Genomic DNA, 27,261 nt, shown 5'->3' with positions numbered 1-27,261 from the left:
GGGCACCATAAATCTGATCAAGTGTTCGACATTTATATCATTCGGCTTCATTCTCTGGAAATGGACCTTTGAAGGTAAATTGCATTAAGTAGGGCAGTTTAAATTTTTAATACAATCTTATTGTAACTGTTAGCAAATGATTAAAGTGCAAAGGGGGGGCTTATGTGTTTTGGGAGATTTATGTGAAATGCTCCATGATGCTTCTGCTCTGGCAGGGAACTGCTTTTGTGACAGCTGGATGTGCATAAACCCACATACCCAGAGGATTTTTAGCTTGTAGTGGTGGAGGAGATGACTTCCTATGTGCTGCTGGATTTCTGGAGGGTGTTTTGGGAGCAGGATTTATTCCACCTGCACTGTGCTGTTGGTAACACAGCTTAACTCTTTTTCCAGCAGGCCTCTGTGTGCCCAAGAGGTGGATTGTGATGGCTCAGTGGGCAGCGAGCTCATGGGCTGAGGTGGTTTATTTAATCTTATTTAGGTGCTTGGTGCTTTGTTTTGAGGGTGGTGTTTCTTTAAAGGACAAGAACATTCTCTAGCTTGGGTTTGGTGAGCAGCATGGATAAGCTGTGCTCCAGGAGCAGTGATGTGTTGATGCACCTTTTTTTGCTGTTGCTGTCATAAACCTGGTTGCTCTTTCCTGAGGAGAATGCTCACATCTTGAGGAATAATATCTGTGAATATTTAATGTGAAAAAAGTGATATTTGTTCAAAGTATTAAGTGACTATAACTTTTTTCTTGGATACACCAGCAATCATGGCCCTTGTTTTGGAACCAACTGTGCCCTGTCTGGATGTAGCTGTGTGATTTCATGGTGTGGTTACACCTCTGACTTCAGACTTTGAGTTGCTGGGTAACAATTTTGTGTCATTTTGGCAGTTGGAAAAAGAAAACCATTGATTATTCTTGGGTTTTTTTTTGGTGAGCTTTTTCTTTAAGTTGAGTTAATAGGACTGTCTGGATGAGGTATGACTTAAGTTGAATGTGATTTAGTAAATGTGATTAGTTTATTTCTTTCTAGAGAGTTGGATGCATCTGAGATGCAGTGCCACAACCAGCAGCTTTCTGTCACTGTGTCCTTCTCTGTTCTCTGTTAGTGAGCTCATTGGGTGTCCATGACTCTTCAGACAGCAGAAATGTTCTCTATGAAAGCAGTCATTTGGTGGTGTGTGCCCCAAAGTGGCCTTTTCATGAAGCTGCCTCAAAATGGGAGTAGGAAATGACTCACTAAGGTGGTAAAATCCTGAAGCATCATATAATTTTCTATTACTTAAACCTATGGTTTGATATGATGTAAAAGCAATTTTATGTTTTGACATAGAATTAAATACATTCAATGATTATTTCATACAATGTAATTATTACATACAATGTTATCCTTAGGAATGTTATTCTTAAAGGGTAATTAACAAGTCAGTTGTATCCTTTATGGACATTTTACAAAACACATCCATTTGACAACATTCTCAGAGTTTTTTTCTTGTTTCAACATTTTTCAACATTTCAACTTTTTTTTCTTGTTTCAACATTTTTTAATCTTTGCATTTAAAATCATAACTCTGTGTGGGATCTAACAGGATTTATGACTTTATTCTGCCCTCATGGAAAAGTCAGCAGAGCTCCAGGAGGTCCTGGTGAGGTAAATCCATGTGCAGGAGACTTTACCTGTGTGTCTGGCACAATTTTCCCCTCAAATCCTCAAGTTGTGTGCTTCTGCTTGCAGCACAGTTGAAGCAGTGAAGAAAACATGGGTTTATTTTTTAAATTGCTTCAGATGCCAGATTGTTTCCAGTGGATTTATTGGCATATTTGCTTATCTAGTCTTGGAAGGCAGTGATTTGCATGGAAGTTGAGAATAAGTGATGTGCAGTGTTAATTAGAGTTACCTGTGGAGGAAAAAAAATATGTGTTGGCATTGATGAAAGATATTTAATACTGAGCCTGATTTACAGCTGTATTTTCATATCTTGTAAGACAAGGTTTAAGAAGCAAAGATTTGTTAACCAAGCACTTTGTCCTATACAACTTCCTAATGCTTTTGGTGCCTTGCACTACAGATTTGTATCTTTTTGGTCAATTTGGACTTTTTTTTTTGGTCATTGAGGTTTCTCCCAGCAAGTCCCAGCACAGGCTGTCAGAGCATGGAGGGGGTTTGTGCTCAGTGCAGAGCAGGAGCTCCTTTCCCTGGTGTGGGTTCACAGTGGCACCACTTCTTCAGGGCAAAGTAACTTCAGGCATTTCTGGCTGCACCTGGCCAGGAATTAGCTGGATAAATTGCCATTTCCAAACCCCAGCTTTAGAATAGTCCAGCACTCATTTCTCTATTACACATGACACGTGGGTTGCCAAGCTCTCCTTTTAAACAGAAGAATATAAAGGTTGTTTAGCCTAGAAAATTGATTGAATTTAAAATAACAGGCACAATGGCCTTAATAGTGGCTACTTACATTAATGTTTCCCATTTGGAAGCATTTGTGGTTAAGGCTTGCTCTGGTAGTTATTACTGCCTCTCCTGCAATATGTAATTGTGGAATAAATTTGCTTTTATTGAACCCTTACTTATCCTGTAAACATGGAATATTAAGCTAAAAGGCAGCTGCTGTAAAAATGTAAGCTGCTCTATATCTTAACATCTTTCACTTGTGTTTTTAAGGTAAAAGCAAATACTTGCTCACCCAAAAACCCCAATTTTACAATGTTATTTTTTCCCCAAGTAGTTAAAACAGGTATTTATTTAAACAAGTGTTTATCCCTGCTGATGTTTTTCACTCAGCTGTCAGCATTCCAGCTTCAACTGAAGGCCATTTTCTGTCTGTCCATCGGTGAAGAAAAATTTCCTGCATTCCCATCTTTTGTACAAGTGGCAGGTTTTAACTGAACCTGCTGTTTACTCCTTCTTGGACATGCAGAGGAGATGGATGGTCTTACACAGGTTTTGATGAGAAACCCGTTTTGATTTGAATTAGTGGTAATTGGAGAAGAGTGTTTGCATTTCCTAAAATATGCAGCACCCCTGTACTGTGATCACTAAGAAGAGAAATGGCACCACATGTTACAGGTCTCTATGCCTGGAGTCTGCCCTTTTAATATTCCAAGCTTTCCTTGGCTGAGCAATTTAAATGTATAAAAAAGAGCACAGGAAGAGCTGTATTCCCTGCTTTTTGGGAATGAAAAGTGATCAGACTGCTGGTACCTTTGGGTGTTTTCCAGGATCCATGTTAGGAGCAGGGAGACATCAGGTCTCAGCCTGGATGAGGTTTCCCTCAACTCTCTGGGGTGCTGCAGAGTGTTCTCAGTTTTCTGAGATGTGGGGCTGGAGCAGACTCTCACCTTGTGCCTTGAACTCCTCCTAGGGAGTATTTTCCTCTGAAGTCTCTGCCTTTCTCATCCTTGTCCTTGGATGGAGCTGTGCTGATGAGGTCGATGCCTCAGGTTTTAGCTTTTCTGTTTTTCAGACTCTGTACTGCTTTAGTGTGAGCTTCCATTAGGGGATGCTGAGCTCTCTTCACAGAGCAGGGAGACAAAGCAATTCCTTCTCTAGCTGGGGACCAAGGACAAATGATCCAAATCTCAGCCCAAGAGCACAAACAATGTGGGCTGAAGAGAGAAAAAACAAGCAGGATGGGACTGGATGGGCTAAAGCTGGAATGGGACAATTAACTCCAATATGCAAATGGAGCAGAACTGATCAAAGTGAGAGACCCTTGACCAGTTGTCCATTTTGTGACCATTTTGGTTCATCTTGGGTGTAGCCCTGGCTGGGCTCTTGTGCTGCCCAAGGTGGATCCATTGAGGAGATCTCTTTAATAAATCCCTACTTCATTCTGTAACTCTGTCTGGCCTCTGTTCTAGGGCAGCCTGCACAAGGCATCAAGGTCAAGTAGGAGCTGATGTGTGAGCAGCCCTTTGAACCAGGGCAGCTCCTCTGGCACCAGCACTCATTCCTAAAGGGGATGAGCTCCCAAACAGAGCACCAGGAGGAGCCAGTTCCTTATGGAGGCACCACCCTGGTCCTCCTCGAGGAAATTCAGTCCTGTGCTCCTCAGCCCCCAGGGAATTCAGTCCTCTGCCCCTGAATCCCCAGGGAATTCACTCCTCTGCTCCTCATCCCCCAGGGAATTCAGTCCTCTGCTCCTCATCCCTGAGGGAATTGAGTCCTCTGCTCCTGAACCCCCAGGGAATTCACTCCTCTGCTCCTCATCCCCCAGGGAATTCAGTCCTCTGCTCCTCATCCCCCAGGGAATTCAGTCCTGTGCTCCTCATCCCCCAGGGAATTCAGTCCTCTGCTCCTCATCCCCCAGGGAATTCAGTCCTCTGCTCCTGAACCCCCAGGGAATTCACTCCTCTGCTCCTCATCCCCCAGGGAATTCAGTCCTCTGCTCCTCATCCCCCAGGGAATTCAGTCCTCTGCTCCTGAACCCCCAGGGAATTCACTCCTCTGCTCCTCAGCCCCCAGGGAATTCAGTCCTCTGCTCCTCATCCTCAAGGGAATTCAGTCCTCTGCTCCTGAACCCCCAGGGAATTCAGTCCTCTGTTCCTCATCCCCCAGGGAATTCAGTCCTCTGCTCCTCATCCCCCAGGGAATTCAGTCCTCTGTTCTTCATCCCCCAGGGAATTCACTCCTCTGCTCCTCAGCCCCCAGGGAATTCAGTCCTCTGCTCCTCATCCTCAAGGGAATTCAGTCCTCTGCTCCTGAACCCCCAGGGAATTCAGTCCTCTGTTCCTCATCCCCCAGGGAATTCAGTCCTCTGCTCCTCATCCCTGAGGGAATTCACTCCTCTGCTCCTCATCCCCCAGGGAATTCAGTCCTCTGCTCCTCATGCCCAAGGGAATTCAGTCCTGTGCTCCTCAGCCCCCAGGGAATTCAGTCCTCTGCTCCTCATCCCTGAGGGAATTCAGTCCTCTGCTCCTGAACCCCCAGGGAATTCAGTCCTCTGCTCCTGAACCCCCAGGGAATTCAGTCCTGTGCTCCTCAGCTTTGCTTGGGGAAATGAGCTGTGCTCACCGGTTTCCTTTGGAAAACGTGGTTTATGTGGAGATCCTCAGAGTTCCATGTGCAGCTCCAAGCTCTCCTGCTCAGGGCTCCCTTAAAACCCCGTGGGCAGGCAGGGAGCAGGGGATGCTGAGGAATGAGTGGGTTTTGCCTAACAAAAAGCAGCGTTTGAGATGGAAGTGGCAGGGGGTGGGAAGGTTAATTTTGTTGTGGTGAGCTAGGTCAGGCATGGAAGGAGAGGCATTCAAGCCAGGAGCTTTCCCTCCCAACTCGGAGTGGGAATTTCACATGCTTTTAATTATCAATGCCTTCAAGCAGAATACAACTCCCAGTCATTCTGGCTCATGGAATTAAATTTAAATGTATAAAAAATAAGCATCAGTCCCCCTCCAAGGCCAAATTTTGCTAAATATCAGTTTCTCTTTGTTTACAACTCTTAAGTATCCATGGCCTATCCCTGTTTATTTGCAGAAGAATTCTTGACTTTGCACATAAATTTTGTATAGCTTTTCATACTACTGATATATTACAATAAAATCTGTCCCCAACTGATAAATTGAGTATAAAAAAGTACAGACAATTCAACTGATTCCTAAAATGAGTTTAAATGCTTCTCACTCTCTGTATTATTTTGATATCTGGCCTAGATAAAGTTGGTATTCATCTGTTTTAAGAATATTTTTTAGAGAGCATTAAATTCAAATATTGTGTTCAGAAGCAGCTTGGGACAACAATATTTCTGCTTTCTTGAATTTTTTATTCACTTTATAGAACATCATTGTTCTGATGGAGCGAGGAGCTAAGAAATTTGGGGTGAAGAATGGTCTATTTTGACCCCACCTGTGTCCAGTTTGGGGCCCCCAGCATAATGATGTGGAGTTGCTGGAGTGAGCCCAGAGGAGGCCATGGGGATGCTCCAAGGGCTGGAGCCAGGCTGGGAGAGCTGGGGGTGCTCACCTGGAGAGGAGAAGGGTCCAAGGAGACCTCAGAGCCCCTGGCAGGGCCTGAAGGGGCTCCAGGAGAGCTGGAGAGGGACTGGGGACAAGGCATGGAGGGACAGGACACAGGGAATGGCTCCCAGTGCCAGAGGGCAGGGTTGGATGGGAGATTGGGAATTAGGAATTGTTCCCTGGCAGGGTGGATGGGATATTGGGAATTAGGAATTGTTCCCTGGCAGGATGGATGGGATATTGGGAATTAGGAATTGTTCCCTGGCAGGGTGGATGGGATATTGGGAATTAGGAATTGTTCCCTGGCAGGATGGATGGGATATTGGGAATTAGGAATTGTTCCCTGGCAGGGTGGATGGGATATTGGGAATTAGGAATTGTTCCCTGGGAGGGTGGATGGGATATTGGGAATTAGGAATTGTTCCCTGGGAGGGTGGATGGGATATTGGGAATTAGGAATTGTTCCCTGGCAGGGTGGATGGGATATTGGGAATTAGGAATTGTTCCCTGGCAGGATGGATGGGATATTGGGAATTAGGAATTGTTCCCTGGCAGGATGGATGGGATATTGGGAATAAAGAATTGTTCCCTGGCAGGATGGATGCGATATTGGGAATTAGGAATTGTTCCCTGGCAGGATGGGCAGGCCCTGGCACTGCCCAGAGCAGCTGTGGCTGCCCCTGGATCCCTGGCAGTGCCCAAGGCCAGGCTGGACACTGGGGCTGGGAGCAGCCTGGTGCTTTGCTCATGTTCAGGTCGTGTGTTTGAGTCACTGAGTTCAGACTGTCCGGGGCTTCTTCCCCTGCTCCTTCTCCTTCCTTGCCCAGACTGTGCTGTGTGTGCCAATGCTGCCAACACCCCTGTAGCCACATTGCAGGGAAGAGGTAAATATATTCCTTGGCTAATTATCTCTGCCATGTGAGAGCAGGAACTTTTGCAGATGAGGTGGTTTTCATTCATGTGTGGTTTTTGTTCAGTTTGGGTCTTAATTTAGGTCTGTACCACATAGGATGAAGACAAATCCATGTGCATATGTTAAAGTCTGACCTTTGGTTTGCTCTCTTCACTTGCTAATGTGTTTTAAAATATTTTAATATATAGCTTCCCAGGCCCCAGATCAATAACCCAATGGGTCTGAAATGACAGAGTGCTACGATATTCCCCTTTAATTTAAACATTATTAGCTGATGAAGGTTATGATCAATATGCTAGGGGAAGATAAATTAATTGATACCATCCTTTCAGGATGATAAGAGGCCTATTGGAGGTGGGATGTAACTAATGAAGCTGCTTCTTCATATATATGAGCCATTCTTTATCCAATGTATTCTCACTAAATCATGGTTATGCCATCACTCATTTACATGAAAAACATAAGCCACAGACCAGTTTGTTATTAAAATTGCATTCATTTGAGAAGAAACTATGCTTACACTGTCCCTGCCTGTGCTGTAATGTAGTGAGGGAAAATAATCTTGGAATTTACATAATTGTCTTTTTGTGTTTGCTGAACAAGACAGACTGGGTTCTGTTGGCTTAATTCCAAGGAGTTTCTGGGGAACTTTTTAAGGAGATGCCAGTAAATGTCACTGGCTTTGGTGGAGGTGCTGCAAGTGACTTCAGATTCCTTGGCACAAGTTTTGTGAAGTGCTTCCCTTCATGAAGAAAACTGCATGCAAGGAAGCTGAATTTAGTTAGTGGCATTTTTGATTAGCCACTACACAAGTACCTATTTCCAAAGACTGAAATTTTGATTAGTATTTAATTTGTGACTCAAAAGGTAGCAATGCATTTTATTTTTATGTATTTATGACATAAAAAGAGCTCTCTCCAAAGGCTTTAGCTGAATTAGCAGCATGAGCTCAAGTTCCAGTGTGTGATGGGATGAATTTCTGAAATGGTTTGAGTTGTTTAAATGGAAAGATTGTAGGAGAGGTTTGGAAGTTGCTGCATTCCACATCAGTTCTGTTTGATCTTTTTTATTATGGGTCTGCCAAGCTGTGTATAGAGATGTTAATGGCTCTGATCCCTGTATCTGTTTGATAAATGCTGCTTCTCCTTCCATGCTGAAGAGAATGTCTTAATAAATTGCAAAAAAAAAAAAAAAAAAAAAAAAAAGGCATTTTTTCCAGCTGTGCTGCTGCTGTGAAGGAATAAAAGCTAAAATTAGAAATAATGATACAGCTTCTTTCCATAAAGAATTTCACTGGGATGTGTGGTACCACCAATCCAGGTATTTATTTGCTGTCATGAACCCTTTATCAGTTCTAATATTCCAGTTCTCTTTGGTTTGGGCTCCACAGTGGATTGCCCTGGTGCAATGGCTGATAAAAAAAGGGAAATCCATCTTATTCCTTGGCAGCAGAGACCAGGTATCTCCTGTCTGCCAGGAGAATATCCCAGAGAAGAATGGAAAATGTTTGCTACCATGAGCTTTTATGAAAAACATAAGCCTCAGATGAGTCTCTCTCATCTAAGACTGATGAGCTTTTTTAGTGTGGGGTCACAAACACAGAGAGGACTCAGTACAGCATTCCTGGTATTGCTTTTTGTCATTTTTTCCCTGAGTCCTCTGGTGCTCACCTGGTGGAATGAGACTTCTGGAGTCACATTTTCCATGTGGAGAACCCAGCTGGAGTCTCCCGTGGAGCGCTGTGGAAAACCAGCGCCCTTCCCCTTCCCTGTAACCCACTCAGCTTTTGGAGCAGGCTTTGGTGGTGCCCCCCCAGTTTGTGTGTGTTGTTCACTGTGTGTTTCCCCCTCTGTGTGCCCTGCCTGACCTGCCTGGCTGTTCTGTCTCCCCTCAGTTGCCCAGAAGATCGTTTCCACCAAGAAGAAGCAGCAGCTCTCAATCGGACCCTGCAAATCTCTTCCCAACTCTCCGAGCCACTCCTCCGTGTGTTCTGCCCAGGTTTCTGCCGTACATATCAGCCAGGTACAGACAAAATCAATGCTTGGGAAAGGAGCTGATAAGCTGCTTTTCATCTCTGATGTGTTTCCTGCCATTTCAAGTGCTCTCCTTGCTGCTCGAGAGGTAGTTGCCATTTTATTAATGCTGTCAGTGGTCTATAGTTTGAAGTGATATTTGGATTTTTTCTTTAAGAAACAAAGTAGCAAAGCAGAATAATTTGGCTTTAAAGCCTGCTTGGATTGATAAGCCTGCTTTGATCATTCTCATTGATACCCAGCAGCCTGCAGGTCTGGGTAGGCCAATCATTACAGTTGCAGGATTTGCTGTGCTGTGGTTCAACATCCCCTTGCTGCGTTTTTGGTGGTTACTCTCATGCTGAGCTGGTGTATCCCAGTGGTTAGAGTGCTGGAATTTTACACTTGATGGTATTTTGAGAAATATATGGTTAATACCAACTTTTACCCACGTGCATTGCAGGCTCCCCTGTGTTTTCCTGACAATGCCCTTCCTCAGTGTCTTTGTTTTCTAGTGTCAACTGATCATCTCTGGGCTTGTCCCCAGCTGGGATGGATATAAACTGAATGATGTCAGGTACCCACAGCCATTCTGGTGTGGCTTTCAGTCTAAACTCAGTAATGCACAGGTTATTTTGGAGTCTTGAGCCAGCCACATGAGGATTTGTTTTGCTGTGGACCTTTATCCCACAGAGTGCCTGCTTTTTGGCAGAAGGGAGTAACTTGTCCCACTGGGTTATCACCCTAAAGATGCAGGTGCCAGTTTAGTCTTCAGAGTTCTCTGCTGTGACTTACTGAGTCCTGATCCGACCACAGTCACTGTGGCTTTTGCTGATGAGCCCAAAAAGAATGCTGGAGTTCAGACCCCCCTTTCTAAAGCAGGTGCTGACTGAGGTGTGTTGCTCCTCAGAAGAGCCCTGGCACCTTCTGGTGAAGGACAAGTTCTCCCATGGAAGAGGCTCTCCCCTTCCAGGTTTTCTCTGACCAGTTCATGGCCACAGGTCCTTGGAACTCGCCCTCTCTGGGGGCATTTTTTGTTAATGAAGCTTTTTTTGATGGACATAAAATATCTTGGGGCTCACTGGCTTCCTACCCAAATCTAGTTTGAAGGTCAACAGCAAATACCAAATTCTAGACCAGTACCATCACCTATGCAGCAAACTTCTTGCCAGTGATAAGAGCTGTTTGGGAAAATCAAGGCAAGGTAGTTTTTGTGATAAGGCTCCCTAGATTCCGTTTCAATAAAAGTGAAATAATGTTCTTTACTGCCTTTGGCAGGTGTCATAATTACCTAAAGGGGCAATTGCATCACCAGTCAAAGATGTCTCTCTTCTGAGACTGATGTCATGCCTAAAAGTAGAGGCCAGCAATCTGTTTCATGTCTTATCTCCTTTGTGCTACACTTAAAGGCAGTATGACCTTGTTTAAGGGAAGGAAGCTGAATCCTTATCCCAGACTTAAAAGAACTTTGCAACTGCAATTCCAAGTTTAAGATGATCTGGGGCAAGATTTGCCATCTCTGATCTTGGCTGGAAGACTGGCTGGTGTCTTGCCCTTTGGAACGTCTCTCTTGGCGTAATGATGTTCCTCTGAAGATTTCCTCCATGAATCAACCCCGTTAGCGGTGCAGTGCCCTGCCACTTGCATTCTCCACAGGAGCAGAGGCCTTCAGAGGCAGTGCTTGCACACAGCACTTCAGCTAAAGTCAGATATTGTTCCATCTCTGGTTGGATCATCCCGGGGATTGAACTCCTGCAAACTCTCCAGATGACTCTGCAGTCAAAAGCTTAGGCTTTAGAGAGACAGAAAAAGAAAGGCATTGAGTGTCACCTTAACCAGAGTAGTCCTTAGCATACCTTGGGGGGAATTCTAAGGCTCAGCACCATCCAGGGCTTCTGTGGTTTCAGTCTGCCACGTTGGACAGGGCTTGCAGCAGTCTGGTCTGGTGGAAGGTGTCCCTGCCCATGGCAGAGTGTTGGAATGGGATCAGCCTTGAGGTCCCTTCCAACCCAAACCACTCTGGGATTCTGTGGCAGACTCGTCTGTGTGTGTGGGTGCTTCTCCATCTGCATGTCCAGGAGTCTGAGGTGGTGCCTGCCTCAGTAAGATCCCTTCAGAAAATGCTCTCAGGAGTAGCTATAGTTATGTATTTCCAGAGGCCTGTCCCACACAGTAAGATGCTTCCTATTCCAAAGACAAAATCCACTTTTCTTTGTAGAAGATGCTGCTTAATTCTCCTTCTGACTTAGTTTTTAGCATGTATGTCAGTCAAGGGGAAGGTTTTCCTTGAAAACCCTTTCAAGTACCTCAGGTACCTCTGTTGGCTTTCAGGGCAGCACAGAACACATGGAAAGAATTTTATTCTCAAATCCAAGGATTATCATTCATGAGCATGATGGACAGAGGTGTTGAATACTCTGTCAACAAGAGGGATGGTGCAACATTGCTTGCATTCAGGTATTCCAGTCACAGCCCACTGTCTGGCTTTTTGGAACACTTCAAGAGGTAGACTGAGCTGTTTAGAGGGAAAGAAATGTTGTGCAGTGAATTGGAGGCCTTTTATTGGCCACAGGGCATCTTGGAATAGGTCTTTAATTTACTTTTTACAAGTACAGACCAGTCACTTCAGGATCTCTCTGCTCTGCATGTCTATCCCACTTTTCATTCCCACATTCCCCTTTGCCTTGACAATCTTCCTCGGCATGATATGCTTGTATACCATGCTAAGTCTAATTTCAAAGAAGAATGAGTTCCCTTTTCCCTCACAAAACCCCACAGAGCCATTCCTTTTCCCTAAATTCATCCTGCTGCTAGAGGAGTTGCTTGTCCTTTATAGCTAACATATCAGGTGTAAGACATCAAGACATTAACTTAGCAGAATAGTGCCAAGAAAAACAGTTCCAAAGGGCTGTTTCCTCTGCCCAGCCCCTGGAAGTGGAGATCATCTGGTTCCCAAACCATGAGGCTGCTCAGCCCCACCTTTGGTCCTCAGTGCCTCGGTGTGGGGGCTGGATGACCTGCTCAGGAGTTACCTGCAGCTGGGCTGGGGGTTGCACTGTTGTAAAAACAGCTGGAAAAGCCTCTGGCACAACAGCTGCTGTTGCTGTTTGTGTGGAAGGCTCCGGGCCCCTCTCCAGACAAATTGATGTGCAGATCCCAGCCAGGAATCCCCAGCAGTGAGCTGCAGGTTTGAAGGTAGAGATGGAAAGATTGTTTTACCAGTGACAATAATTCCTAGAAATCTGCAGTCTGGATATGTTTTCACACTGGCTGCCTTTCCTGAAATTCAGCTGTTACATTCTGCTGTGAGGGGAGATTGGAAATGGCACCATGTTTCCATGTCTGCCTGGTCTCTGTGCATTCCTCTAGGACAGAGGGACTTTAGTCACCCTTTGGTGAAGGAATTTTCCTTGATATCCAATCTGAACCTCCGTTCCCTCTGCTCCTGTCCCTGTTCCCTGGAGGCACAGCCCGACCCCCCGGCTGTCCCCTCCTGGCAGGAGCTGTGCAGAGCCACAAGGGCCCCCTGAGCCTCCTTTGCTCCAGGCTGAGCCCCTGCCCAGCTCCCTCAGCCCCTCCTGGGGCTCCATTCCCTGCCCTGGCCATTCTCCAGTGTCCCCTCAGTGTCCATCCTTGTGGACTGCAGTGCCAAGAGTTGTGTTTCCTGGTCAGCAGTGTCATTCTCCAAGGAGATTTGCATTATTCCTGGGGAGGTCTGGAGCTTAACATCCACTACAAAGCTGCAGCTCAGGTGTGGCTGCCACACAAGCTCTTTCCTTACTACCTATTGTAAATCTGTAGTGAGGCATTATTCATGTTTGCACAATGCCTTCAGACAATTTTTACTACAACATGATTGTCCAAAAACATGAATTAAATTACTAAAAGCAAAGTGCAGTCAGCTTGGTCATCCATTATTTCATTCTATGTGAGACCTGATTATTGTTCAGCTTTTTAGAAATTTTCTGGAATGTCAAAACTAAAACTAAACAAGGAATGATAATGTATTTAATGCCACATATTTCACAATCCTTTTGTATTTACAGGGTTGTTTCTAAGTAAGCTAATATTTATCTAGAGCAAGCATTTTAGATACCTCCTTGTGAGGGTGGGCAGGCCCTGGCACAGGGTGCCCAGAGAGCTGGGGGTGCCTCTGGATCCCTGGCAGTGCCCAAGGCCAGGCTGGACAGGGCTTGGAGCAGCCTGGGACAGTGGGAAGTGTCCCTGCCCATGGCAAGGAGTTGGAATTAGATGATCCTTGGGGTCCCTTTCAACCCAAACCATTCTATGGTTTTTGCAGCCATTCTCTCTGGTTGTGTTTTTCATTGTTCCAGCCAGTGGCTTATTTTGAAATCACCTCAGAGTTTTATTTACAAAGTTGGAAATCCCCTGGGCTTGGTGTGTGAGCAGAGAAACATTGCCTGCAGGAGTTCTTTTATAGAAACTCTCTCTGTGTCTTAGGGGAATAGAATATCCAACAGGTTTGTGTTTTCCTTCAGGAGTTACTTATAAATCACTTAGAAATCCAAGAGACAGCTGCAGAAAGTGTAAAATGATGCTATAAAATGATGAAGGATTTAAAAGGTAAAATTTTAGGGAATCCTTCATGTTCTACACCTGCAAAATAGGCTCTTACGGCATAAATCTCAATTTTGTTAATTTCAATTTTAAATAAATTAGATTTCCTTGCCACCCTTCTCATCTCCAACACATCCAGTGCTTTGGGAACAAGCTGCTACAGAGACAGGGAAAGCAAATGTGGGGTAATTGAGGCCACTTCTTCCCAGCTTGTCCTGCTCATCTGTGCAGTGTTACCATTCTCCATGAGGACACTAGAAGTGATCATTCCTGTTACATCATTTCATCTCCTTTGTTTTGTACACATCTCCCAGTTCTGCTGCCGCTGCCTCTGGCACTTGAGAGTGTTGCAGGAAATGTCTCTGGCCCTGCCCTTGCAGTGCCTTCACCTCTGCTCCCTGCTTTGGGAAAGCTGCAAGAACCAGAAGAGAACTTGGAACATGCAGAGATTTCAGCTGGGGGCTGTAAGGGATTGTCTCCTGCTTTTCCATCCTCACTGGTTACAGCTTCAGATCCCCATCCCCAAGGAGCATGTGGGAAGTCCCAGGAGGCATCTTTCTCCTCAGGAATTCTGGAAATACTCTCTTACCACCTTTCCTCACTTCCTCCAGGAATCTTGACTGCTTTAAAGATGGCCTTTCCCCCTTCTCTGTGCATCCCAGACATTTCTTTTCCCTCCAGAATTACCTGTGAGTTATTGCCCAGCCCCTTCATCCACTGCTGCTCCTCTGCTGAGTTTTCCATCCCCAGCAGGCAGAATGTTCCCTGTTCTCCTGCCCCAGTCCCCCATCAGCACACAGAGCATCTCTTCCTTCAGTGGTGTTTTTAGTACTTTGGTACTTTTTTATGTCTTTTAAAGAAAAAAATAATACTTTTTTCTTAATCACCTTTTGATCCTTTCCATTCTGTCCGGTTTCCTCACCTTCCTCCTTTCAGGAATTTGCTGCCTCTGTTTATTTATTGTTTTATGGGCTCAAAACTTTATTTCTTTCAGGACTAGGATGTAACACCACAGTTTTGGCTGCTTCAAATACATTGGAATATCTTACTCACAAGTTTTGTATCTTTGCACCAGTGGCTTCAGCAAATCCTGTGCAGGGCCAGGAGTTGGACTTGATTATCCTCATGGGAGAGTCTGTGATGCTTGGAATATGTTGGGGTTTACCCAACCCCTTGGCAGCCATTTTACAACCCTGAATTATTTTCATTTTCTTGATCAGCTCTCAATAATCTGGTATCTCCAGAGTAGGTTTAACTCCATGGCACTGGGTATTTACAATTTAGTTTAGTAGAAATCCAGATTTGGAAGGTTTTCCCCAATGTTTTTTTTACTCATACACTAGAAAACAAATGAAACTGTTGCTACCCAGTTAAGGTTGTACTGTGTAGAATGAAAATGTGCCTGCTGTATAAACAGAGCTATCTGAGTATTCAAAAAATAATGGTGGGGGAGATGTTCAAAGGCTTGGAATAGAAATGCGTGGAAAAGTGGCAGTAGGGCAGCCCTGCTGAGCCCCTGAGCCCTGGCTGCACTTCTGCATAAATCTGGAGTAAATCAGGAGTAAATAAGATACAGCTGTGGATTGCATTGCTTGAAAGCAGCCTGCCACTGTTTAAAACTCCCTTTAATCCTTGCAGACCAGTAATGGAGGAGGGAGTTTAAGTGATTATTCCTCCTCTGTCCCATCAACTCCAAGCACCAGCCAGAAGGAGCTGCGGATTGATGTTCCTCCCACTGCCAACACTCCAACTCCTGTCCGTAAACAGTCCAAGCGCCGCTCCAACCTCTTCACGGTGAGTGAGTCAGCCAGGGGCTCTGCTGCCCTGGGGACAGCCTGAGCCTCAGCCCCTGCTGCCCTGGGGACACTGAGCCTCAGCCCCTGCTGCCCTGGGGACACTGAGCCTCAGACAGGGACCCTGCTGCCCTGGGGACACTGAGCCTCAGCCTCAGCCAGGGGCTCTGCTGCCCTGGGGACACTGAGCCTCCGTCCTTGCTGCCCTGGGGCCAGCCTGAGCCTCAGCCAGGGGCTCTGCTGCCCTGGGGCCAGCCTGAGCCTCAGCCCCTGCTGCCCTGGGGACACTGAGCCTCAGCCCCAGCTGTGGCTGCCCCTGGATCCCTGGCAATGCCCAAGGCCAGGTTGGACAGGGCTTGGAGCAACCTGGGCTAGTGGAAGGTGTCCCTGCCCATGGCAGGGGTGGCACTGGATGGGCTTTGAGCTCCTTCCCAAACCAAACTATTCCATAACCACCCCATTCTACTTTTACTACTATAGAGAATCAGTTCACTTTTTTCTTCTCCTGGGCTAAAAAAGATGATGGAGATTAAAGCAACTTTTTTTTTCTTTCCAAACCGCCTGTTTTTTGCTTCACTGAGAGGCCAAAAAACTCAAAATTAAACAAAAATAATCAAATAGAAAGCTGCCTGGTGCAATTTGACAGGTCTTTGTTCTGCAGAAGTAGTTTAGGAGATGCTAATGAAGCCCTGAGTGAAGGTTTCCTTGGTTTAAACCTCTTGCTGAAAGCTCTGGGCTCTGTTGCAGGTGTAATTGTGGTTTGTAAGCAGTTTTTTGACAGGTCACACATGTCACAGCAAACTCAGAATGGCTCTGGGCTCTCGTGTAACTCCCTTGGGGGTTGTAGCTACATGTTAGTTGTGTTTAGGAGCCCACAGCTTTCCTGTCAACATGGGGAATTTATATATTTTATTCCAAAGGTGATATCATGCTCACTTCCCACATACAAACCCGTAAAAACCATTTCCTCAGACTGAGGGAAATCTGAGCTCTCCACCTTCATCAAGTGGAACATTTTGTCACCATTTTGGAGCTCTGAGTGACAGCACAGAGCCCCAGGGATCTGTGTCCTTCCCAACAGAGGTATTTTGATTTAAACCCAGATCTCCCAGTCCTGTGAAGGAGAGGAAGTCATGCATTTGTGTTTGGGTGCAAATGAGTGGCCTGAGAAGAAGAGTCCCAGCTTTGACGCTGATATTTGATAACAGCTGTGCAGATTTCTTCCCATTGGTGGGAATAAGCTGGAGCTGGGTGGGAGAACTGCAGAGTTCCCAGCCCCACTAGATGTCAGTGTCAGCCCAGAAACCAGCAGCAGTCAGAGCTCGGGAAGCAGGGCTGGATTGCTGCTGCATCCCTGAAAACATCACCCTTAATCCATGGCTGGGCTGAAGGATGTGTGAGGGGCTGCCAGGGCTCTGCAGGTGCTCTTGGCATTTGGGAAACTGGGAATGGTTCAGTTTGGAGCAGCTGTAAATTTGAGAAAGGGAGGAGAGAAAAACAGACCCATCTACAGTCACAGGAAAGGCTGGAGAAGAATGTTAAGTCAGCTGTAAACAGACTAAAGCTCTGGTTCGTGATAATTAGTGAGAGCCATATTTACTGACATGAGAGGGTGTTGATAGTTGTCTTAATGTCTGCTAACTGGGAAAAATAATAATAATTTGCCTTTGCAGATTTAGTTGTGTCTTTTAAGGTGGGTGTAGTGAGATTGTTTAATGAGTTGCCCTGTAATCTATGTCGTGAAGTACTTAACACCCACTCTGCTGTAACCCAGCTTCTGTGCCAAGTTACAACCTGGAATTATTTAATTGAATAAATAGATAACTACCCAGAAAATGCTGGTTATGAACAGAGTGTGTAATTAAAGTATTTTACTGTTTAGCTCTGGGTTTCTTGCTGTGCTTCCCTTCCCAGTCACTTATGCCTTTATCTCTTACAGAATCAGATATATTTCTGTTTAATAATTGCAAATTACCCCTTGTTATCTAGCACAAGTAATCTGTTTAGTGATCTTTAGATCTTCTGTTGTTGGAAGAGGACTGGGCTAAGTAGAAAATATTTGATTCCTCTTAATTACAGTTTTTGAGTTGGAATAGGGATGAGAATTTTTAAACACGTTCAGTGCATTAAATGCAGTATCTCATCTTTTTACATTGAGTATTAATGTAAATTAATTGTTGTAAAGCTGTTGTTGCAGCAGCTGATTTTCCCCTTAAGTGAATACAGATAGATAAAATATTAGAAGACTTTATATCCTTTGTTTGGACAGTGTGATAACAGGGACCACCAAATAATCTTGTATAGGGCAGGTGAGGATTTGAAATGCATTTATGAGGTTCACTGAGCTGATTCTGACTCTGTCTGATCCCACACTGGGTGAGGGAATTTCTGGCATAGAAAAGTACATCACCTTTCCCACATTCAGTGTTACCTGTTTTACATATTTACAGAATTCCAAGGGAGTTTTTCAGACTTAAAATGAGCTCCATGTCTCAGTATCTACTGTTAAAGATGAGTATTTTATTTTTGGGGCGCTCAGCACTGCTGATCTGGGTCTGGTTGTGCCCAAACTCAGATGTGACATCTTGGCCCAAGTTTTATGTGCATTAAGTCTGTGAGTGACTTGTAGTGCAACGGGGAAATCACTCCAATGATATTTGTGCAGGTGCTTTCATTTTTCCAGACCTTTTTTGGTTTGCTGGAACCAAGTTTAAAATAGAACCATTTATTGTGTAGATGTGCCATCAGAAAAAGTCCTGGGAAGTGTTGCTCCAGCATGGTCTGGAGTGGATTTTTTTCTGCTAGGATATAAGACATATTGTGTGTGTCATAGGTACAAAAGCATAAAAGATCAGATTTCTGTTTCACTGCACAATTTATCTTTATAAATAGCGGAGCGCGCGAAGATTCTCCCCTGGAAAACGTTAGGGATTCTGTGACTGCGAGCAGCCAGAAGGGAATCTGCAGCTAGAAGGGAATTTGCCCAGCAGAAATCCCTATATTTCTGTACTTTTGGCATTTACCAGTGTTTTGCACGTAGGCATTTCCCTTCCACGTGCAGCCTGTAATTTCCAGCTGCAGTAACTTTTAGGGAATGGTGATGATTTAAAACCAGAGATGAAAAACAGCGCGTAGATATTCAGCCTGCATTTCAGAGGCAGGCTTCTTTCTCTAAAAAAAGTCAGATAAAAAAGAAACATTCAAGTTGACAACTCCCCTCCCAGGGATTTGGGCACCTTCACTGAGTTTCTTTACAATGTCACTTACGGGCGCCTTGCCCCATTGAAGCTTTGTTTTGCCTCGTATTCTTGGGAAGTGGCACTTTCAGAGGCAGAAATCTGTCTTGAAGGACAAGGAACAATAGTTATCCTGCACGCTGGATTTCACCCCTCCCACTTGTTTTGCTTGCTTTCATTTGTTCTTTGTTTAATTCCCCAGCACGCCATTCCATTGCCCCCAACCATAGTAACTGGCCATCGCAGCCCGTTCCTGGCAGCGCGGCATCCCCGCTGCGCGAATGTGCTGCTCTTACTCGCGCTCCTCCCTCCCCTCACTCCCCAGGGCAGCTGCTCCTGGGTTTTATCCTTCCTCCCACCCCTTTGTGGCACAGGGAAAAGGGGCATTAGCGATCCACGCTCCTGCTTCTCTCCTGATTTCGGCGTCTCTTCCCGCCGCAGCGGGCTCTGGCGTGGCCGCGGTTTGAAAAGCACGCGGAACTGTTTTCCCATTTCCCATATTGTGTGAGTAATGTTCCCATTGGAAAGTAATGGAGTGAAGTTGTCACTTGTCAGCGCAGTTATTAAGGAGGATGACTCTCAGGTCTTCTTTTTGTAATAAAATAAATCCGTCAAAATCACCGCTGCGCCCGTGCGTTCTGTCGCAATAACGGGCTGCGATCTGAATAACTTCTTCACATTCCCATAGAACTTGATCAAGTCATGAAGGGAGTACTGTGACCTCACTCCTTCCAGCCTTGGAGGAAGCCAGGATAAAGCAACTCGGGTTTTAGACATTGGTAAAATTCTCCTCATGCTAATTTTTCCACACTGTGTTCAGATAACTTTTTCCAGTCATTGGCTTTTCTCACAGTTGCAACTTTCTGACCGTCCCAAAGCAGAAAAAAAAATAGTAAGTTGAAGTCCATGTGGTCAAATCCAGCATTATAAAATCATATTTTTAAATAGTTGCTGACATTTCTAAGAGCCACACAGGTGTGAATTAAATGTATGCATGGCTATATTAAATTTTTTTAATGAGGAGATGGCACATTCATTCCCCTTTGGAGCTGCTGTTGGAAACTTCAGAAACGTGTCCTCTGATGTTGTGGGTCTTCAGGCAGCGAAGCTGAAACTCTTTAAACACAAATGCATTTCAAGCTAGTGGATGGTTAAAATTTATGGGTGATGGATGGGAAATTTATTCATTTTTAGGATGGTTGTGTACTTGTGTCGATTCGATTTTGAGCCTATATCTACCTGCTAAAGTATTTTTTAATTGCACCGAAAGAAAAAAGTCAAATAAAAGCATCCTCTGTGTGCATTTAATAGAGCACAAACTTTTCTTTTCGCTCTGCAGTCTCGGAAAGGGAGTGACCCAGACAAAGAGAAGAAGGTCCTGGAGAGCAGAACAGACAGCATTGGAAGCGGCCGTGCAATCCCAATTAAACAGGTAATGCCGAAATAGTTGTATTTTTTTTTTTCCTCTTCCCTGCTTTCCATAGTTGGGAGACAAGACACACACCTCGGGTCCGGGCACGGCGGTGGCGGGGCCGAGCGCCCGAGCGGCGTTTGATGTGCGCCGGTGATGAATGTGGAAGTCACTCACTTGACATCAATTAGGAGAGGTTCCTATGTGTATTAAAATAGGATCATTAGAATAAGAAGAGGGAAAATGTGACAACAGGCCTAATGAAGTGCAGTCTGCCGGCCTGCATATGGAGCGGGTTTCTAGGCTGTGCTGGCTTCAAAGCTGCCTTTGTAGAGGGGGCTTTGATTGGGCCGAGTGCTGCCAGGCGCAGGGTAAATCAGATCGCTCGACAAGAGCCCCTTGTGATGGCAGGAATAGCCTGATGTGGCCCTAATTTGCTACCACAGACGGACATCTGAACACAGTTTCAGGCTGCTCCCTAACAACGAGGCAATTAGTTGTGATAATCATGGCCGGTGTGTCAGCTGCGCGCTCTTGTTTGTAATTTGCTAATGAAGGAATTGTAACTTTGATTAGGTTCAGTTTCATTTAGACCTTATTATATAAGAGAACGTTTACAGCTGTAATGTGTGGCCTTAATTAAACTTTCTCATTACACAACAGGACTTGAAGCCGAGGATTTGTTTTGGTCTGTTTTTACTAGCCTAGATGCACTTTCATTAGCCTGGAAACTCGATGCTAAATTGTAGCTGGGAACACTCCTTTGAAAGGCAAAAGCAGTGCCAGCCTTGGATGGGAAGTGTTTGGGGAATGAGATGATTTACTTGCTCAAATGAAATGGCACTGGATCCATGTGGTTGAGATCTCCACATTCCCATGGAATGCTTCTCACACAGTTTCTCTGTCAGTGTTTCCAAGTGTTTACTCACATGTTAGAGTTGCCTTGCTAGAGATAAGCTCCCTTTCTTTTCCACTTATTTTCTTTCCAGTTGTTTTCGTGCCTTTCCTGCCCTCCAGAGGCTCACTTGCCTCTCCTGGTCTTCCCTCAGCCTGTGCCTTATCTGCCAGGTAGCCCTGGATGTCCTGTGTGGAGCTGGGTTTGCATATTTTGGGCTGTTTTGTGTTTTTCCTCTCTTTCTGGATGTGAGGAGGAGTAGATTTTGTTCCCTTAACTATTAGCTGTGATTCTTCTTCCTAAAGTCGTTCTGAAAGACCTTTTGGGACCATCAGGCAGCAAAAATGCTGTGGTGTGTGAATCTCTAGTAGGCAAATTTTAATCAAGCACGCTGCAATCCAGAAGAGCAGTTTGAAAGCAGAGGAGTTCAGTATTTGGCTCTGCATTCAGGGGAGGAGATTCCAGGCATTTAAAGCAAGCTGCAATTTTATTTTCCTACAGCTTTTGTATGGTACAGGATGGGTTAGACCGGCTGCAATCCTTTTGGGTAATGCTAATTAAACAAAAGTGCAGCTGAGAATGTAAAACTGAGGAATAGATGTGCCAGTATTTATTCCAGGCATACGTACTGTCCTTTCCTAAAATGCTGTTGTATGGAATCAATTTGACTAAAAATACACTCATAGGAAGAGCATTGTAAGGTAAACATTGTGAGTGTGATTGTGCCACAGCGTGTTGTAAAGAAATATCCCTTACAATATCTGCAATTTCTGTATGGAAAAGCTCTCCTTGCAGCCCTGCTTGTGTACCAAATATGACCAATCTTTTGGGAACGTGTCCTCCTTGTTACTAAGCCCAAGTATGGTAATTTCATTTTGTCACATACAGGCCATTACCCACAAACCCTTGATGTGCATCCTCAGCATCCTCATCCTGTTCTGTGGGGTGGGAGTTGGGAAGTTTTTGCAGTGCTGCAGGGGTGGCTGCTCCCAGTGGGATTTCACATCACTCTTAGGTGTCAGGAGGAGAGATTTTGGAGGTCTGGTCAGTAGGGGTGGCTTCAGGTTCAGTTGCTGATACAGCCCCACGTTCTTGGGGGCTCAACAGGTGCCAGGTGCTTGGAGCTTGATGAGTTTGTGAGGTCCCCAGGAGGAGGTGAGAGATGAGGAATCTGACTCCATGTTCTCAGAAGGCTGATTTATTATTCTATGATATTATATCAAAGAATGCTATACTAAAACTCTACTAAAGAAAGAGAAAGGATACACACAGAAGGCTTAACAAGAATGAATAATAAAAACTGGTGACTGACTCCTCAGAGTCTGACACAGCTGGCTGGGATTGGTCATTAATTAATAACAATTCACATGGAACCAATCAAACATTCACCTGTTGGTAAACAATGTCCAAGCCACATTCCAAAGCAGCAAACACAGGAGCAGCAATCAGATAATTGTTGTTTTCATTCCTCTCTGAGGCTTCTCAGCTTCCCAGGAGAAGAAATCCTGGCAAAGGGATTTTTCAGAAAATGTGGCAGTGACAGGAGCTCTCTGAGGCAGTGGAAATTCCTGCTGGGAAAGTTGGTGCCTTTTATTTCATGCCTTAACTGGGAATAAGACAGATGTGGAAGGGAGCTTCTGGGCCTAAAAATCTTTGTGGTGCTGTTCTTCTTAAGATGAGAAACCCCTTCCATCATGATGTTTTCTGTGGCAAATGGAGTCCCAGAGCCATAAAAGTTGGTAAAGCCCTATAAGATCACCAAGTCCAGTGTTGAAACAAGCACTGCCAAGCCCATCCTTAACCCATGTACCCAAGCACCACATCCTCATGGATTTTAAATCCACTGCCCTGGGCAGCTGTGCCAATGCCTGACCACCCTTTCTGTGAAGAAATTTTTCCTAACAGCCAACCTGAACCTTCCCTAGTGCAACTTGAGGCTGTTTCTTCTTGTCCTGTCTCTTGTTGCTTGGGATACTTGGGATAGAAGCAGAAATCTGATTACAGGCTGGAGCATTCCCAGGATTGCTGTGGGAGAACAAAACTAAACAGTAACAACAACAACAAAAGCTTTACCAAAAAAACCCAAGCAAACAACCAAACCAAACCACACGCCACAAACAAATGATAAAACCTCCAGCCAGAACAAGTTCCTTGGAGGCTGGAAATGTTCTGGTTTTGAGGAAAAAATGGAATCTGTCCCAGCACTATGGAAGAGTTGCTGATCATTCTGGGCCCCAGGGATGGACCTGCACAGCTGCCAGTGGGTTTGGGTCAAAAGACGGCAGGAGTTGCAACCTGCTCCTGCATTTCTGTTCTTGGTGCCTGAATCCCTGTGGGTTTGAGGGAAATCCCTGAGAGTTTGGGAGAATTTGGATGGAGCAACCTGGTCTAGGGGAAGGTGTCCCTGCCCATGGCAGGGTGTTGGAATGAGATGGGCTGTAAGGGCCATTCCAACCCAAACCTTTCCAGGATTCCATTAAGGAGGTAAAGTTGTGAATAGCCTGTTTCCTTCCAAGGAAACACCTCATTCCTTCAGGGCTTTATCCTTAACTCAGAGCAGCCTGGTCAAAAAGAGTTAATGTTCTTATTCTCTGTGTCCTTTCTACGTGGTAAAGCTGATTTTTCACTGCAGTGCTAAATTTGGTTTTATTGGGCTAAGTCATATAAAACTGTCCTGATGACCCTTACTGCTCCCAACAAAAATCCAAAATGTAGGCAATGAAAAACAGGCTTGTTTCTAAAGGGTGCCTGCTTACTCCTGCCAAAATATTATTATAGTGAGTGAAATTTTGGGAAGGCAGATTTCCAGTACTTTGTGCATGCACAGCCACATCAGCATGTCTTAAATCCTGGACTTTTAGCAGATTCTGAGAACTGGGAATATCAGAAGTTTTTTAAAATTATACAAAATTTCACTTGTGTGCTATTTAAAAATATTGTGCAAATCAGAGTCAGAAAAGGAGCAATCAGAGAAATCAGAAAAAGAGAAATCTGAGCAAAATTGGCTTCAAGTTAAAATCCACAGGAAGTTCTGTACTTCTGAGAAAGATAAGAATATTTAAGCTATTTTCTGTAGCATTGCTAATAAGACTCTTAAAGTGAGTGGCTTGCTATGGTTGGAGAATCCTCCTTCCAAACCTATTTAGTCTGGAAAAGAAATCTTGTTCCTGGTAGCCTGAGTGAATTTTTTGAAGAATATTTTGAAGCACACATTGGGCTGCCCACTTTTGAGGAATTGACTTTCTGGGATGGGAGGTTTTGTAGCGTTTTGGGAAAATTACTTTGGTTTTTGTGGGTTTGGGAAATCTTTATCAGTAGGGCATATTCAAATTAAAAAAAAAATGCACACAACAAGAAAAATAAAAGCAAGAAGCTCAGCTCAGCGGTGAGGGGGCTTGTCATGTATTAATTTTTCATTGCTGTGGAGAATTGTACATACATAATCACTTGATTGCAGTGGGAGTTAGCGAGCTCCTATGGTGTCATTTGCATAAATCTTGTTAAGTCAATGGCAGTTAATGAAGTACAAATGAGCCTGGAGAAGGTGACATGCAAATCGTGGGTGGCAGATGGGAGGTCTGTTTTTGGGATGGCAGCTGTGTGCTCTTTCTTTTTTTTTTCCTTTTTTTTTTTTTTTAATTTTTATTATTTTTTTTCCTCTGTCCTGCCTCCATCCCCCCCCCCCCCGAGACTGGAGTGTAAATAAATACATAAGAGCTGGCCTTGACCTTCTGCTCCCAGCCCTTCTTCTCTTTGCCCTTTGCACTTAATCACAGATGCTCACATCATTATATACTCCAGCCATATAACCTTGGCTGTTCTTTTACCAAAAACTGGCCAAAATCAGTGTTTGCCACGTTGCCTCCACCCTTGGCTTACCCTGGGAGGTGCTGCCCCTTTCGTGCCCCCAAATTGCTGCATCGTTTAGGGATGACAAACTGGAAGCCTGGGTTAGAAATAAATGTTCTAATGGTTAGTGCTGTATTGATGACACAGGGAAAAATTTGCCATCCATGACTTGCAAAGGTGAACTTCAGAATCCATTCCCTTCCCTCAGTTTGCAAATGGCTGGATTAATGAAGAAAGTGGAATATCTTATTCAGGCTTTACTTTTAGGTGATATTTCAAATGACCTTCTTTGCCTGCCAGCTTGGCATATTTAAGTACGTTAAAGTAATCTTAATGAAATTAGGTATTTTGTCTTTTTTTTTTTTTTTCCATTTACTCTGACCTAAAAATGGCAAATATTTTTTATGTCAAGGCACAGGGGTGGCATCACTGATTTGCTGTTCATGAAGAAGAGTTTGGTTCCTTGATATACAAGTTACAGTTTTTCCTTAGGATGGGCATAAACAAAACTGCCACTTCCCAATGTACATTTTAATTGTATTTTAAAATCATTAAACTCAGCAAAGATAACTTTGAAGATGCTCTCATCAAATGTCAAACCTGGCATAAAAAACCTGTGACTTCTGCTCAGCTCCTTGCAGGTGTAGGTCAGTGTTGCCTCTTTTTTACTAGTGATTTTCTACTTCCTCTGCTTCAGTACTGATTTCCTAACCTCATTTTTGAGTAGGCTGCTCCCTAACCTCATTTTTGTTCATTTTTAGCCCTAGCTGGGATGTGTAAGCACCAGTTACACAAATCTAGCATGGAATAGCACAGAACACTCTTGTTATGTTGCTCCTTCCCTTGAAGCAGAGAGATCATGCTACCTGGAGCCCTAAAATACCCACAGCTGTCTGTCCAGCTGTGGGAGCATTTCAGCAGGCACAGCAATGTCTGGGAAATGGCTTCTGGAAAGGGATCATCTGCCACATCTGATCAGTCAGAGTGATGTCCTTAGTCATCCTCACTCCCACAAGAGCACCCCAGTGCTCCAGGCAAGTGTCACATCCAAGACTGGCTGTCCTCACAAGCAGCAAATGCTCTTTGCTCTTTCCTGGCTGCAAATGTTTACTTGGAGTCCACCAGAAGAGAGAACAAACAAGCAGTGATCTTAGCAGCTCTTCCTGCTTAATTCATCTGACTTGACAGGGTGAAAAAAAACCATCTAGAGGAGCAGGACAGACAGATGATGCCACAGCCACTGGTGCCAGGGCTTATCTGATGGCTTCTCTCTGAGTTCACCAGCAGGTTGTGCTTTGAAGTAAAAGTGGCTCATGCAGGTAAGGGCCAAAAGCATTTCAGGAGGAGAATGGCAGCAAACATGTGGAGGGACAGAGAGCCCAGGATTTGCTTCCATTCCTTACAGCTGTGTGTTTGTGCACTGAACCCCCTGTTCCACTGCACACAGACACAGCCCCCTGTGCTGCTGCTTCTGCTTCAAAACACAGAATCCCAGAATGGTTTGGTCTGGGAGGCCCTTAAAGCCCATCCAGTCCCACCCCCTGGGCAGGGACACCTCCCACTGTCCCAGGCTGCTCCAAGCCCCGGTGTCCAGTCTGGCCTTGGGCACTGCCAGGGATCCAGGGGCAGCCACAGCTGCTCTGGGCACCCTGTGCCAGGGCCTGCCCACCCTCACAGGGAACAATCCCTAATTCCCAATCTCCCATCCAGCCCTGCCCTCTGCCAATGTGAATCCACTCCCCCTTGTCCTGGCACTCCAGGCCCTTGTGAAAAGTCTCTCTCCAGCTCCTGGAAGGAGCCTTCTCCAAAACTGCTCCTGTTTGTGTGTTTCCTTCCTGGTGGTGCTCAGGTAGGTTTGTGGAGTGTTGTTTGCAAGCCAGGCTTGGGAGTCTCCAAGGAGCAGCTCTGCCAAAGTCAGAGCTGCTGTGATTTCCAAGGAACTGGCAGATGACATGGTTTGATTTATTTATCTCCAGCGTGAGGTGTAATTTCCTCTGTCACACGTCTGTCTAATCACAGTAATCAGTCTCCAGATCAGCTTGTACAAACACCAGGGTATGGTTTTGAGCCAAATACTCTTAGTGCTGAAATCTTCTGTGTAATTCCTCTGCAATTGTTTATAATCAGAATATACACATTTTTGCTGCCTTTTTTTTTTTTTTTAATTAGCTGATTACCAGTTATAAAATGTTTTGTACTCACCGTGGTTCTGTAAATTGTTAACTGGTTGCTACCAGTATAATTAAATATTTCAGAGCACTTGGCTATGGTTGCATTGAACTGTGAAGAAATAATGTTATATAGCCAATCAAAAAGAGATACTTGTAAACTCATTTAAAGCGTCAGAGTGTGTTAGGACTATCATGGTGATGCTTATTGCAGGAGAAATTAAAGATACAGTTTTGTGCTAAGAGGCAATACAGAAATTAGTTCCTGAATTAGTTGTTAATTGATTTGGTAATTCCCTGGGGTCTGCATGCTCTTTTTTCCTTTTTCGTTGTTGCATTCAGTTAACAGTGACTATTCCCAGTGCACTTGAAATATTTTTTCCAATTAGATCAAATGTGCCCTTACATCAGAAGAATGGCTTCAGCTCCATGTACCTGCCTGGAATAATGTTTAATTTGACT

At 44.7% G+C, this 27,261-nt stretch overlaps 1 protein-coding gene across 9 annotated transcripts in view; it reads left to right on the top strand.

Moving 5' to 3' along the window:
• AGAP1 (ArfGAP with GTPase domain, ankyrin repeat and PH domain 1) overlaps positions 1–27,261 on the top strand; it is a 327,174-nt gene that overhangs the window by 137,695 nt on the left and 162,218 nt on the right. For 8 of the 9 annotated variants that reach the window (XM_066553390.1, XM_066553387.1, XM_066553384.1 and 5 more), the window contains 3 exons: positions 8,752–8,879; positions 15,086–15,241; positions 19,816–19,908. In XM_066553390.1, coding sequence (XP_066409487.1) covers positions 8,752–8,879; positions 15,086–15,241; positions 19,816–19,908 — 377 coding nt within the window. The remainder of the gene's footprint in view (positions 1–8,751; positions 8,880–15,085; positions 15,242–19,815; positions 19,909–27,261) is intronic. The other variant, XM_066553388.1, reaches the window with a different exon arrangement.

The sequence above is a fragment of the Molothrus aeneus genome, chromosome 7 (genome assembly GCF_037042795.1).
Source record: "Molothrus aeneus isolate 106 chromosome 7, BPBGC_Maene_1.0, whole genome shotgun sequence".
Classification (NCBI taxonomy): domain Eukaryota; kingdom Metazoa; phylum Chordata; class Aves; order Passeriformes; family Icteridae; genus Molothrus; species Molothrus aeneus.
Note: the sequence above shows the minus strand (reverse complement) of the source record. Positions and strands in the feature narration are given on the sequence as shown.